We start from the raw sequence: 13,160 nt of genomic DNA on the forward strand, positions 1-13,160 counted from the left end.
TTGGTTGGCAGATGATGGGGTCAGATTGCTCGGGGGGGTGCTGTGCGCAAGGGTCAAATGCTGGAGCTAAGGTCAGCACAATACTTTGTGGGCTATGGATCATTAAAGATGATGGCAGAGGACCAACGGCTGGTCCTGTGCTTCCCAAATGGCTCCATTCAAACTGATGCAACACATGGGGAGTTTGCTGTCAGCCCTGGTGGCAACATTCTAGTTGCATCAACATTTTTTGAAGAGACTGGAGCTATTCTATCCACGCAATTATATTTTAAAGATTAGAAAAAAACGTCTGTTTTTAATAAAGATTATTCATGATCAATATCTTCCGTCATTGTAAATACAAATATCTTTTTATCCTTTTTGTATAAGTTCCAATAAGAACTTTTTAGTCATTCTCAATATTCAAGTGGTGTGTCCTCAATCTAGGAACCAAAGAAACATCCCCATCCCTCTCCTGGTTCCCATGGTGACGTCTTTAATCTGGGTAGCTCTTAATGTGAAATAGAGCTGTCTCTCTGAATGTAGAGAATTTTCTCCTCTTTAATCTGACATAAAAATGATATGCTTACTTTTGGTTGCTCCATAAATGAGCTGAATGTTACTTTTAGGTGAAAGTGGGTTTAAAATGATGGATCGACGCTAACGGCAGTGTTTGCTTTGTGAGTCAGGTATGATGCTGGGAGGTGGATGCGGTAGAGAGCTCGCTCACTGGATCATACACGGCCGCCCTGAAAGGGACATGTATGGATATGACATCAGGTAAATCCACCAAGAGATGTGTTTTTAAAGAGGGGGAATTTCCGAAAAACTGTCTCAATCTTCTGACCATCATTGAGTCTTCATGTTCTTAATCTCCTCTCAGGCGTTTCCATCACTCACTCACAGACAATAACCGCTGGATCAGAGAGAGGAGCCATGAGTCGTACGCTAAAAACTACTCTGTGGCGTTTCCCTTTGATGAGCCGCTGGCAGGCAGAAATATGAGAAAGGACCCCTTCCATCAGGTACACCGCAGGTTTGACCTTCAGTGTGTTCGATCAGTCACAGGCAATAATAAGAAGGCATAAACATTTTTTTTAGGGGTTACATTAATGTCCTTGAAAGCTTTTTAACTTTCTCAAACTGCTCCCCTATAAAAGCAAAGACAGAGAAACATGTTTTCTGTCATTCTAATGCATTTTTGTTTTTTTTGGGCCTACACTAAAAAGAGCATTGTTGACTTAGTATTTGCCAGCAGCTACAGTCAGGAATGCAAAGCAGACCTGTATAGATAAAACAATGCAGCTTTTGCTGCCGGGTTTACTTCTCTCTTCGTGTCGTCTTCAAACTTTCCAGATTATATTGTCAGCAATATTGCCAGTTCATTCTTCATTCTAATGTTTCATGCGTATATAATATATTTTAATCCATGTTTTCCATACATGCATGCAAGCAAGAACACAACAAGATCATTTATAATATAATTATTTTAAGTCCAAGGTAATTTCAGAAAATGTATTGTCCGCTATTGTTTTGATCACAAAGTAGCACAGGAAAAATTAAAATAGGCTAGGTGTGAAGGTGGGGTGTAAAAACTATGAATAATTGTATTGATTTTCAAAATAAAATTCCACCATGTTTTTATGGTCTGTAGCTCGTTCCCTACCTATCCTTTTATTTTTTTTTCTATTTAAATATTGAAAGTTGAGGATGAAAAATGTGGTTATTTCAGAGCACGAAAAAGCAATCCCTCGCACATTTTCTCCACCTCAGTCGCACAGATCTTAAATATAGCTTCGTGTAGGAAGTTTTGGCAAGAGACAGCTTGATGCCGCTGGGGGGGTAAAGCTGCAGAACATACCTACAGTAGGAACTGTGGGCGACTGTCAGTTTTAACTGGGAGGATGGAGAGCCCCAAAATATTTCACCTAGACATTCTTCAAGAATGGAGAGGATTTTTGATGCAGTTCATGCCAAAAAAACTTTCTCATCTTTTTTTTGATTCCTGTTAGACAATTTTATCATTTAGTCCACTTTTGTGATTTTACTTTTCCACTTGTTAAAAAGCAGCACTAGTCTTTGTTTTGATGCTAGTATTTTGTTTAAACTTGTTCTCTTTTGTTATTTTAATAGTTGTGTCTTTATAACAGCAAAGGTTGTGGTGTTTTTTAATTTTTTAACATGTTTTTCCTGCAGATTCTGACGGAGCAGGGTTGTGTGTTCCAAGAACGACATGGCTGGGAGAGACCTGGATGGTTCAACAAAGATGGAGCTGCTCCAGTGAGATTGACACTTACAAGGCTTTTTATAAAAAGAAATTTGTGCTAAAAAGTAATCATTCTAACGTTTTCTTATGTTATTAAAAGGTTAAGGACTATGATTTTTATGGAGCTTATGGAAAAAGGAAGAATACATCTTACAAATACAGTGAACTCCTGGCCAAAGAATACACCTTTGACTTTCCTCCACATCACAATGTGGTAAGACTTCAAGGCCTGATGTGTACACCAGTCTGTTTACGCAATGACCATGAATATAATGTTGAAAATGTGTGGACAAACACATTTAAAGTAGTTTGTTATCACAGCATTCTCCCATCGGTGCAATTAAGTATTTTTTTCATCTTGCTTCCTTGTTGCTAAGCAACATTGGGTCAACTTCTTCAAAAAAATTTTGAATCATAAATAGATCCTCAGTTGGCAGAAATTTTGAATGGAAAATTTACTAATATTTAGACATAAGAAAAAAAATCCCACCATAAGAGACAATTTTGTAGGAAAAAAAAGTTTTATATACTGGTTTTCTACTCGCTCACTGTAAGAAAGCTACTGTCAGAGCTGTCAAATTCAGCTCTGTGGTAGCTGTACTCCCAAGTGCTCAAACATGAAGGCTTCTTAAAGGGGATGTGAGGCAGGGGGCCATAGCCACCCCCGTACTCTGTCAATCATCTAGGTAGAACCCTGTGGGCTTTAGGCAGAAACAGCCAGGTATTCATTTGATACTAAGTTTAATGGCATCTTTTGAAACGGTAATTCATCATATGACTTGCAAAATCAAGACAACTTCAACTTTTTATGTTTTATTTTTTTCTTTGGTGCACAGGATAATGATGGATCAGCTACAAACCATTTAGTACAGGGGTGGGCAATTCCAGGCCTCGAGGGCCGGTGTGTCTGCATGATTTCCAGATAGTCTTGCCCTACTCATGATTGATTACCTGGTTCAGGTGTGTCCAGCCAATAATCTTGCCCTACTCATGGCTGATTACCTGGTTCAGGTGTGTCCAGCCAATTAGAACATGCCAGAGCAGGGTATGCTGGAAAACATGCAGGAATGCGGCCCTCAGTGCCCACCTCTGATTTAGTATGTAGGACTCCTATTGAATATGTGCGATGTGTCTTTCCATGCAGATCAAGAGCGAGTGCCTCTCGTGCAGACACGGCGTGGCTGTCTTTGACATGTCCTACTTTGGGAAGTTCTATCTCACCGGACCAGATGCCAAGAAGGCAGCTGATTGGCTGTTCACAGCTGATGTCAACAAGAAGCCAGGTCAATTGGACAGCTGCTCGAAACACACACACACACACACACACACACACACACACACACACACACACACACACACACACACACACACACACACACACACACAGAAAGATTGATGGAAAGAAGGAAGACAGGAAAATGCCATGGTGAAAGAGATGACGAAGGAAAACAGCTTGTGCCAATATTAGAATCTGAAAAATATCAGCTCTCAATTTAAGCATGTCAAGAAAGCCTGTGGTTTCTATTGTGTTTGAGATTTTTGCAGTGATTTTCAGTTTAATAATCTCAAAATGTGAGCTATAAGCAGAAGACTGACTACAAATGAGGGTTGATAATTCAAAATAAACAGCAATCAAAACATAAAAAATACTTGTGGTTTTTAATTGATGTGTGTATTCTGCTTTTTTCAGGCTCCACTGTGTACACCTGTATGTTGAATAAAAGAGGAGGAGCAGAGGCTGACCTGACAGTAAGCAGACTAGAGCCCAGTGCTGCTAACTTGCCCTTGGCTCCTGAATCCAATGGTGAGAAGCAGAGTGTGGTTCTTTTTTGATGCCACTTTATCTGAAAGCAGCTGCTAAGAAAATAAAATGAAAAGAGGGATTTTGAGCGCAGACAGATCAGAGGTCATTGATTGAATATTTTTCTTTGAGGCAGATGAGTAATGGTAAACGTGCTAGAATTTCACAGGTTTTTTTCTTTTTTAGCTTTTTTTTGTCTCTTTTTGTACTGTTTTCCTTAATCATCTTTTTTCTTAAGGTGATGGATATTACCTGGCCATTGGAGGTGGTGTTGCCGAGCACAACTGGAACCACATTCAAACGGTTCTTCAGGACCAGGGCTTCCGCTGCCAGCTGACAGACCTCTCTGAAGACATGGGGATGATCAGCATCCAGGGACCCAAAAGGTGGGAGGAGGAAAGGCGGGCAGAGTTTGGAGAAAATGGGCGAGTCAGGGGTGAACTGTGTCTATGAAACAAAGTTGAGCTAATAGAATTCAAGTTAAAAAGGAGAATCCAAATCAGGCTTTACCGTTTGTCTCAAATAGTAGATCTGGACCTTAATGCTTAACAAATAAACCTCATCAAAATGAGGATTAACAAATTTAAAAGATTTGTCAATCACAACCATCCATAAAATACTGAGACAGTCACCATGGTGCTACGTATGGTGTCATCACACCATGATTAAAAACTAGGATCTTGATGGACTCAATGGAAAAAGATGCAACAAGAGAAATTTACAGGTGTACAGAGATACAGAATATTGTCTCCTTAGACTTCAAGATACTTTAAAGGTTGATAAGTGACCCTTAAGGTACAGCAAAAGCAAATGAGGAGAGTTTACATAAAGAAAGAGAGGACTTCCAACAAGATTTGAGCCACAAAAAGGAGTTTCTGTTGCTCATCTCTTTTGCTCATTGGAATAACTGGCTAAAGTGGACCTAAAGGGTTTTAGATTCTATGTGGAAATCCGGATTTCGTATTCATTCTCATTATTCATTTAATTGGCTTTCTCTCATTGAAAACTTGCCCATGAACGAGAAAGTTTTAAATGCAAGATGTGTGTCTACTCACATTTACATAAACTTTTCATTAGAAGTGGTTGCTTGATTAGAAAAAACTGCTATCATTGTTCTTATTTAGTTGTTGACTGGCCCGTATGAAACATTCACGCAGATAATCGCCCATATGGTTTCGTAAAGGATTGTCGTATCTGGATAGATGTTTGTTAAACACAGCTCAACATCAGTTCAGCTCCAAAGGTCGCAGTCCCCCCAAAGTTCTCATGCATGCTTGAAAGTTTGTGTTTTGGTCCAAGCTTCCTTAGCCTTCCTCGAGCTCCCCACAGCTTTCTCTTTTCAATAACAAAACAACCCAGGCAACCAATACTTTCTTTTCTTTTCTGCTCACCTCCTCTCTTTTCCTCTCCTCCTGCCTCCTCACCTCTTGTCTTTGTTCTTCGTTCCTACCTCCAGCTAGGTTCACCCACTCTGCTCTGTGCGTGGGCTTTTTTTTCCCTCTGCTGTTCTCCCAGGTTTATTTTCTCCTCGTGTCCCGTCTTCAGTAGTCTTCTCTCCTATTACTCCTCTGGTGCACTTCCACTGATTCTTATTTACCTCCACTGTTTTAGTTTTTTTTGCTTACGTCAAGCTAGAAGCATCTGCGTCACTGCTAGCAGTAATCCTATTTAGTTCTATATTGTGACAGATACACATGTTGATTACAAATGGAGTTTCCTCATGCATGCAGAATGCAGTTAAATGATCTTGATATGTGGGAGGTTCTCTCTAATCATGTGGAGCATGTATGAGGAATGGCTGGAAATAGTTTTCCTCGTGTTTTGGTTTTTGTTTCATTACGACTCAAATTGATCCGTGTAGAGCTCATGGAGAGAGGAGATTACAGCATTTATGCAAATGTGTTTGACTTGTTTCTTCTCTCCGCTCGGCGTCTTGTTCAAATCCTCCAGTGAGCAAAGTTAGACTTGCAGTTTTTCTCCCAGACAGCTCAGCAGCATGTTCCAAAAGGTAAAATGAGCACTCAATCACAGGCTCTGTAATTATGAACCATCTGCGCAAATGGTTAAAAGATGCGAAATCTCATGTGAATTGCTCGTCCAAATCAACAGCTGAGATCCACGGCTAAGTGGCAACTCTGAGAAACAAATTGTTGGTTACAAGTGCCCCCTCTGCAAACATGACACACATCCATGAAGTCTCTCCAGCTCGCTAAATAAGGAGGACACAAACAGAATGTAAGCTCGAAGGAGAATGCAAGCAGCCCGTGTTTCTGAGCTCACATGTCTATAGCATGCGCTGGAATCTCGTTCTTCGCATATCAGCCCCTCCTCGCCCATACACATTTCTACATCTGTGACGCATCGATTGCTTTTCAGAAGAATACGACTCCCACACAAATATACAAACATAACCTGAGCCTGTCCCCAAATATCCCCAGCCCTGGCTTTGCCGCTCCGCTCATGCAAAAATATCCGGTCGAACAGGCTTCACACTGTTTTTTCTCCTTCCCACTCACAAACAGACCAGCGTGGAAGCAGAAAAGTATACTAAACATAGTTCTTATTTTTTTTCTGTTGACTCAACCTTATGTAATATTGATTCAGGAATATATGAGACTTTTTAGAAAAAGAACATTTGTCCTTTTTTTCTGTAATTCCTTCATACTTAGCAGAAAAACATATTTAGACGTGAAATATGAAGACCTGCTGGTAAACTCTGCATTGTCTTTTAGCAGTTGAAGTCAGTTTTTAAATGTTTGATCAAAAGCCAAACGTTTTCACTTTATCACCTTTTTTCTCCTCATTTGCAGCCGAGATGTACTACAGGAGGTTTTGGACACAGACCTGAGCAACGAAGCTTTTCCATTTTCTACTCACAAAGTTGTCACTGCAGCCGGACATCAGGTGAAAACAGCAGTGCCATGTCTGACATGAAAAGTTTCTTCCTTTCTTTTTCCCATCTTTCTTTAAATGTGAAACGGTGTTAAATAGAAGGGATCTTTTTGGTGCACAAGGAAAACTGATGTGCAGTATGTTGCATAGAAATACTGCCAATGGCAGAAGTGAACATTTGTGAGCAGCAGTATGGTTTCATGCCAAGAAAGAGAACTACAGATGCAATAGTTGCTTTACGGCTGTTGTTTTGTATTGTACGATGAAGTCTGGAGTGTCAAAAGTATTTTATAGCGGCGCGGGACATGTAGTGAATGCTGTAAGACAGTGGTGAGGTGTTGCTGTAGGGGTGACAGAGGAGTCACCTCTGAGCCCCGTCCTGTTTGCAGTGGTGATAAACAGGCTGACAGGTGAGGTTTCACAGGAATCCCCATGGGCTATGATGTTTGCAGACAATATTGTGATTTGCAGGGAACAGGTGGAGGACAAGCTAAAGAGGTGGTGGTTTGCCCTGAAAAGGAGAGGAATGATGGTTAGCCACCGTAAGATGGAATACGTCTGTGAATGACAGGTGGAAGAATGAGGTTACAGGGAGAAGAGAAAAAGAAGGTGGAGGATTTGAAGGATGTAGGGTCAACAGTCCAGAGTAATAGTGTGGAAAGACTGGTGCAGAATGGTTAGAATGGATGGAGAAAAGTGTCAGGTGTGTGATAAAGAGTTTCAGCTCAAATGAAAGGAAATCTGTGCTGAGACGAGCCATGTTGTTCGGCCTAGAGGCAGTGGCACCAAGGAAAAGACAGGAAGCAGAGCTGGAGGTAGCGGATATGAAGAAGCTGAGGTTCTCTTTGGGAGTGACCAGGATGGATAGGACCAGGAATGGCTACATCTGAGGAACAGCACATGTTAGATGTTTTGGAGATAAAGTCAGAGAGGCCAGACTGAGAGGTTTTGGACATGTCCAGAGGAGAGACAGTGAATCTATTGGTTGAAGGTTGCTGAGTCTAGAGCTGCCAGGCAAGAGGTCTAGAGGGAGACCAAAGAGGTGGTTTATGGATGCAGGGAACAAAGACATGAAGGTAGCTGGTGTTCGAGTAGAGGATGCAGAAGACGGGGTTAGATGAAGGAAGCTGATTCACTGTGGTGACACCTGAAGGGGAAAAGCTGAACGGAAAGAAAAGTATGACACATAGACATTTAATACATGGGATGGGTGATCTCTGGGCTTGTGGTGAATAGTAAATAAAGGAATTAAATCCAAAAAAGCATGAGAAATCAGAATATATTGGATTATTCTTGGTGTCCTTTTCCCTTTCCTAACATGGAAGATGAACTGAAGTCTAGAGACTCAGACTTGAGTTGCTCTAAGTCCAGAGTTTTGACTTGAGGCTTGAGGTCTGGGGGCTTGTAAATAATGTCCATAGATTCTTCTTAGTTTTTATTTTTTCAGCTCCAGGATATCACTTCCAGGTCTATAAATAAAAACTTTACTTTACAAAGCTTGCATTGCAAATGCAGAAACCCCACCTGCCTGTTATTATGTCCCCACTAGCAGTTTAAGGACGATTCGTGTTGATAAATATTCATTTTAAAATGTTAGACTTGACCCTTGCTTTGGACTTTGCAAAGAGTCAAAAACATCGCTGAGTTGGATTTGATGGTAAATATGCTCCTGCAGTGGAGGAACTGTAATATTTGGAACTTTTTATTTTCAGTCGAATTCTGGAACAGGAGGAGTTTTCATTTCGTCTACGCACATTGATCTGACCTTTGTCTGTTTGACCTTGTATGAGAAGAGCATGCTGTGCAGATGCATATAGTGACACATATCCTCGCTGTGGGTTGCTGCTGTGTGAATTAGGCAACATGCTGGCGACTGCATTAAGCAGCTTCTCTCTGCTCTACAGGAGTGTTTGTGCATGTGTGTGAGTGCTGCTTCTTTTGGTCTGGGTGACATTTTAATGGCTGCAGAATGAGCACCACATCATTGCTCATTAGTCGCTGCCTGTCTCTTTCTGTTTTCTAGTTTTTTTTTAATGCTGTTGATGTTTTTTCTGGTCGCTTCTCTGCTTTTTTACCTTTAAAATTTGCACGGTGCACTTGTTCATGGTTAGTTCAAGAAAGATTACTCTTTCCCCAGAGTCTTATGTGAAATATGTTGGGGCCCAGTACGTCCAGGTCAGATGGATGTGCTGCGTTAAACTCCTCCAGAGAAACTGGAGGAGTTTTCTCTCCACATTTTAGTCCTTTTAAATTCTCCAAGTCGGTTATCTGCTGAAATAAAGACAGAAAAGATGTCAGTTTTTAAACAAAGAAGGCAAACTGTTCTGGAAACATCAACTCTACTCTTCCTCACCTTTTCGATGCTTTCCTCTGAACTCAGTAGTGATCCTTCTGTTCAGATATCGACATATTTATTCCTGATTTGTTGGATTCAAGAAAAGACTCTTTGTGTTGGTTCCCCTAACTTAACCGTGATAAGTGATCCTTTGTCAGAAGACCAGACACATAGTCCCACTCCAGTCCTCTTTTGATCTATTTTAAAAGCATTCCCATTGATCTTTTAATTATTATTTTGTCGTTTTTAGCCAAAATAAAAAAACTGGCTTTTTATAGAACATAGTTGCTGCAGGGTGGCAGTAATTCATCAGAAACTCCCCTCTGAGTTTTGGGTGGAACTTCTGTAGCGGAGTAAGCACTCCCCCACGTCCCATAATCCACCTGTTTTCCCTCTCTCAGTATCTTACAGCCCAAACTTAACTTTACCATTGCAACAAAAAATGGCGAACAATATGGAAGCCGTCCAGCCGTACAGGTTTGAGCCAGATGCCATCTTAGATGAGGAAACCAAAGACGTACATGAATCTATTTGTCTACAAGTGGATGCATTAGAATGGAGGGGAGCAGGGAGCCTGAAGCTTTTTCAAACAGGATTTGTTTCGTCTGCTCTTGATTTACTATGATTTCAATGAAGAAATGCTCAGAAATGAATACATGTCCTCCATCATCAGAAAAATGCCACAAGAACATATTAAAACACCAAAAACACAATTTTTCATGGGAGGGGGTCTTTAAAATGACGTTCATCATCTGTGCAGATCAGTGTCACCAGAAAATGTGCCTTTTAGAACAGTTTCATCTTCACTGTTTTCAAGGAGTGTTTACTATTTTTTTTTCTCCAATATTTACCTAGTCTGTGTCACAATGAATATAAATCCATCATGCCTCCATTGTTTTTCATAAATCAAACTCTGGACTCTAGTTTGTCCCTATTGTTGTTCATACTGGTAATACTTACCACATTTAAATGAGGACAGAAATGTGTGGCACTTTTTGGGTGTACTTCATGCATGGTTAGTCTCCGCCTCCATGTGTCCTCCAGGTGCGAGCGATGCGTCTGTCATTTGTCGGGGAGCTGGGCTGGGAGCTGCACATTCCCAAAAACTCCTGTATTCCAGTGTACCAAGCTGTCATGGCCGCTGGTGCCAAACACGACATCATCAACTCAGGCTACAGAGCCATCGACTCTCTGAGCATAGAGAAAGGTCAAATAGAAATAATAATTAAATAAAAGTTGCTATTTAAAGTTGGTTTCAAAGTAAATTGGTTGGCATTCTTGCTTTTATGTATCTTTTAGGATATAGACACTGGCACGCCGACCTACGCCCTGATGACACACCCTTGGAGGCGGGGCTCGCCTTCACATGCAAGCTGAAGAGCTCCATCCCATTCCAGGGCAGAGATAGACTAGAGAAGCAAAAGAAGGAGGGGCTTAGGAGGCGCATCGTCTGCTTCACCGTTAATGAGTCAGTACAACCTCTATCATAAGACTGCGTTTACAACATATACATCTCTATATAAATATACTATATAGTACATATGCATTATTCCATTTCTGTTTAAATTTTGTTTTATCTTTTATTTTATTTTTTCCACCTCTCAGGACAGTACCAATGTTTGGTCTGGAGGCCATTTTCCGTAATGGTGTTCCTGTCGGTCACCTGCGGCGATCTGACTTTGGCTTTTACATCAATAAAACTCTCGGTTATGGGTACATTCGAAACCCAGATGGAGGAGTGGTAAGAGTCTTTAATGCAACTTCACCATGCCTATTAACAGTGTGAGATTTTAACCAGCAACTTTTATGAGGATTTCTAAAAATATTGTCAGAAATAAAGAAAATGCTAACCTGAAATGCTTACCAGATTTGGCTAAAACTGAACCGTTTAGAATTTCAGGAAAATGTAGTTGACTGAATGGACGTTTTTATTACTTTGAATAATACTCATGCATCATTTATTTTTACGATGATGTTCAAAATTTAATACATACCTTGTTTACTTTTGGTGGCTTACTTTTGGTTAATCATTTGAAACATCGGTGAAATGTCATCGGAATGCTTTGGAAATCAATTGATTAAATCAGATTTAGTTGGGATTAAATGATTACATTGCCAGATTTGAGGCCCTGTAAGGAAACCTCATATACAGTAGATACATATTGGTACGTAACAGGCCGACTTGATAAGACTGTATCCTGATGTTTGTCTGCTGGATTAACCGAAGTTGCCTTCATTGTCTGGCTGAGGATTTATTGTTGTTTTTTTGCTAATCTCCTGTTCTCTTATTTTGTTTTAGGTGAGTGCAGAATTTATTAAAAGTGGCGAGTTCACCTTGGAAAGGATGGGAGTGACGTACAAGGCAGAAGCCCACCTCAAATCTCCGTTTGACCCAGAGAACAAACGTGTCAGAGGCATTTATGATTGACAGACGCTCAGGAAGCAGCTTTGTTTACTTTTATCCTCTGAAACAACAGGATCATTGTTTTTTTGGGGGGCTTATTTTGAAGATGAGATTTACTTGGTTATAAACCATTTGGGCACCTGGGCAAACACAAAGAGTGCAATGTTTGCATCAGAGTTGCTGGATCAATCCCTATTGCACAAGCAAATGCCTATAATCCAGTTTAATCCTGTTTTAGCTGAAGTAATGATCTGGAAAACTCTTTGATCTTGTCTAACATTAAATAACTCAGACGTTATCCAGGAATGGTAAATAACACATTGTGGGACAGTTTTCTAAATCTGTCCAACTTACATTCGTGGGACTTTTTTAATTCCACTAAACTCTAAATGTCTTAGCTTTTACCAGCAATGTGACACTTTAATGTACTTATGACTCGTAAGTGTTTTGTTTTTAGTATTCTTTCCTCTTAAAAAGTTGGAAAACATGGCTGCATAAAGATTTTTTTAATTCAGGACAACTTTTAGCAGTTGTTAGCAAAGTTAACAACTTCGTCATTAATCATTTATCAACATTTGCAACATTGTCTCCATGGAAAAGGTTTACAGTACAGTGTTTGCACAAAACATAATGTGAATAAGTGAACAATTCTAAATGTGAAATAAAGGATGTCTAATTTTTCAGCTTTGATTTCTGAGGTTGTGTGGTTGGTTTTACTCCTACTTTGTTTAAAAGTAAAAATTCATTCAAAAAAATAATTTTTAATATGACTGTAACAAAAAACAGTTCATTATTAACATTTAGACTTTTGATAGAATTCTTGACATTATGTCGATGTTTAGACAAAGCACAGACAGAACTTGTTTTTTTTTTGCTATTAAACATTGTGGTTCGTTTTGAATGTTTAATATTGTTGATCACACAGTAGTGCGTTTCAGTTCAAAATGTTTTTGATGTTTAAAGCTCTTTAAAGTTTTCTTTTTTTCTTTCAAATATTTAACACCAGAGTGGTTAGCAGTTTAAAGTGGCTAGAATGACCTTTTCTTGATATTCATTAAAGAAGAGTGCTTTGTTTCCTCTGACGAGTAATTTTGATTTGATCATAAATCCACTAATTGCTACAAAGAAAATAAAGGTAAATGTGTTTCATTTTTTTTACTTTTGGTAAGGAGTTATCCAATAATCACTATTTAAACTTTATTTTTCCAGTAAAGGATTATTTTTATCAGTGTCACATGGCACGGACAGTCAGTGACATTAACCATTTAAGGACAAACAACCCTTTTTTGTGTTTGATGTCGGTTATTCAATTGTGATTAGCAATATCTTTATGTAACAAATATATTTACATGTATGTAACTGGTATATCCCAATAACAGAAAAAACACACTGGATCTTCATTATCGAAAGCATTGTTTAATTTAGAGGAGATCAGAAGCAGCAGGGAGCATCATCACTCCCTGATACCGGCATGACTTGCTCA

The 13,160-nt window shown here is 39.6% G+C and overlaps 1 protein-coding gene and 1 long non-coding RNA gene across 5 annotated transcripts in view; one reads left to right on the plus strand and one right to left on the minus strand.

The window, feature by feature from the left end:
• The window catches only part of sardh (sarcosine dehydrogenase), a 28,433-nt gene extending 15,679 nt beyond the window's left edge, over nt 1-12,754 (plus strand). For both annotated transcript variants that reach the window (XM_023961177.1, XM_023961176.1), the window contains exons 11-22: nt 669-759; nt 863-1,004; nt 2,176-2,259; nt 2,346-2,459; nt 3,390-3,528; nt 3,936-4,049; nt 4,285-4,432; nt 6,857-6,950; nt 10,318-10,480; nt 10,573-10,741; nt 10,879-11,014; nt 11,573-12,754. In XM_023961177.1, coding sequence (XP_023816945.1) covers nt 669-759; nt 863-1,004; nt 2,176-2,259; nt 2,346-2,459; nt 3,390-3,528; nt 3,936-4,049; nt 4,285-4,432; nt 6,857-6,950; nt 10,318-10,480; nt 10,573-10,741; nt 10,879-11,014; nt 11,573-11,701 — 1,523 coding nt within the window. In that variant the 3' untranslated portion in view covers nt 11,702-12,754. The remainder of the gene's footprint in view (nt 1-668; nt 760-862; nt 1,005-2,175; nt 2,260-2,345; nt 2,460-3,389; nt 3,529-3,935; nt 4,050-4,284; nt 4,433-6,856; nt 6,951-10,317; nt 10,481-10,572; nt 10,742-10,878; nt 11,015-11,572) is intronic.
• LOC110016079 lies at nt 3,043-6,849 on the minus strand. 3 transcript variants are annotated; one of them, XR_002291355.2, is made up of 4 exons: nt 5,438-6,849; nt 4,299-4,392; nt 3,989-4,099; nt 3,043-3,541 (listed from the first exon to the last, which is right to left on the minus strand). It is a non-coding gene; the product is annotated as an uncharacterized LOC110016079 (long non-coding RNA). The 3 variants fall into 3 exon arrangements; XR_002291356.1 differs by having other exon boundaries at nt 3,989-4,102; nt 5,471-6,847; XR_002291354.1 differs by having other exon boundaries at nt 3,989-4,102; nt 5,438-6,846.
• Nucleotides 12,755-13,160: the final 406 nt, after the last annotated feature.

Source organism: Oryzias latipes, chromosome 12, assembly GCF_002234675.1.
Source record: "Oryzias latipes chromosome 12, ASM223467v1".
NCBI lineage: Eukaryota > Metazoa > Chordata > Actinopteri > Beloniformes > Adrianichthyidae > Oryzias > Oryzias latipes.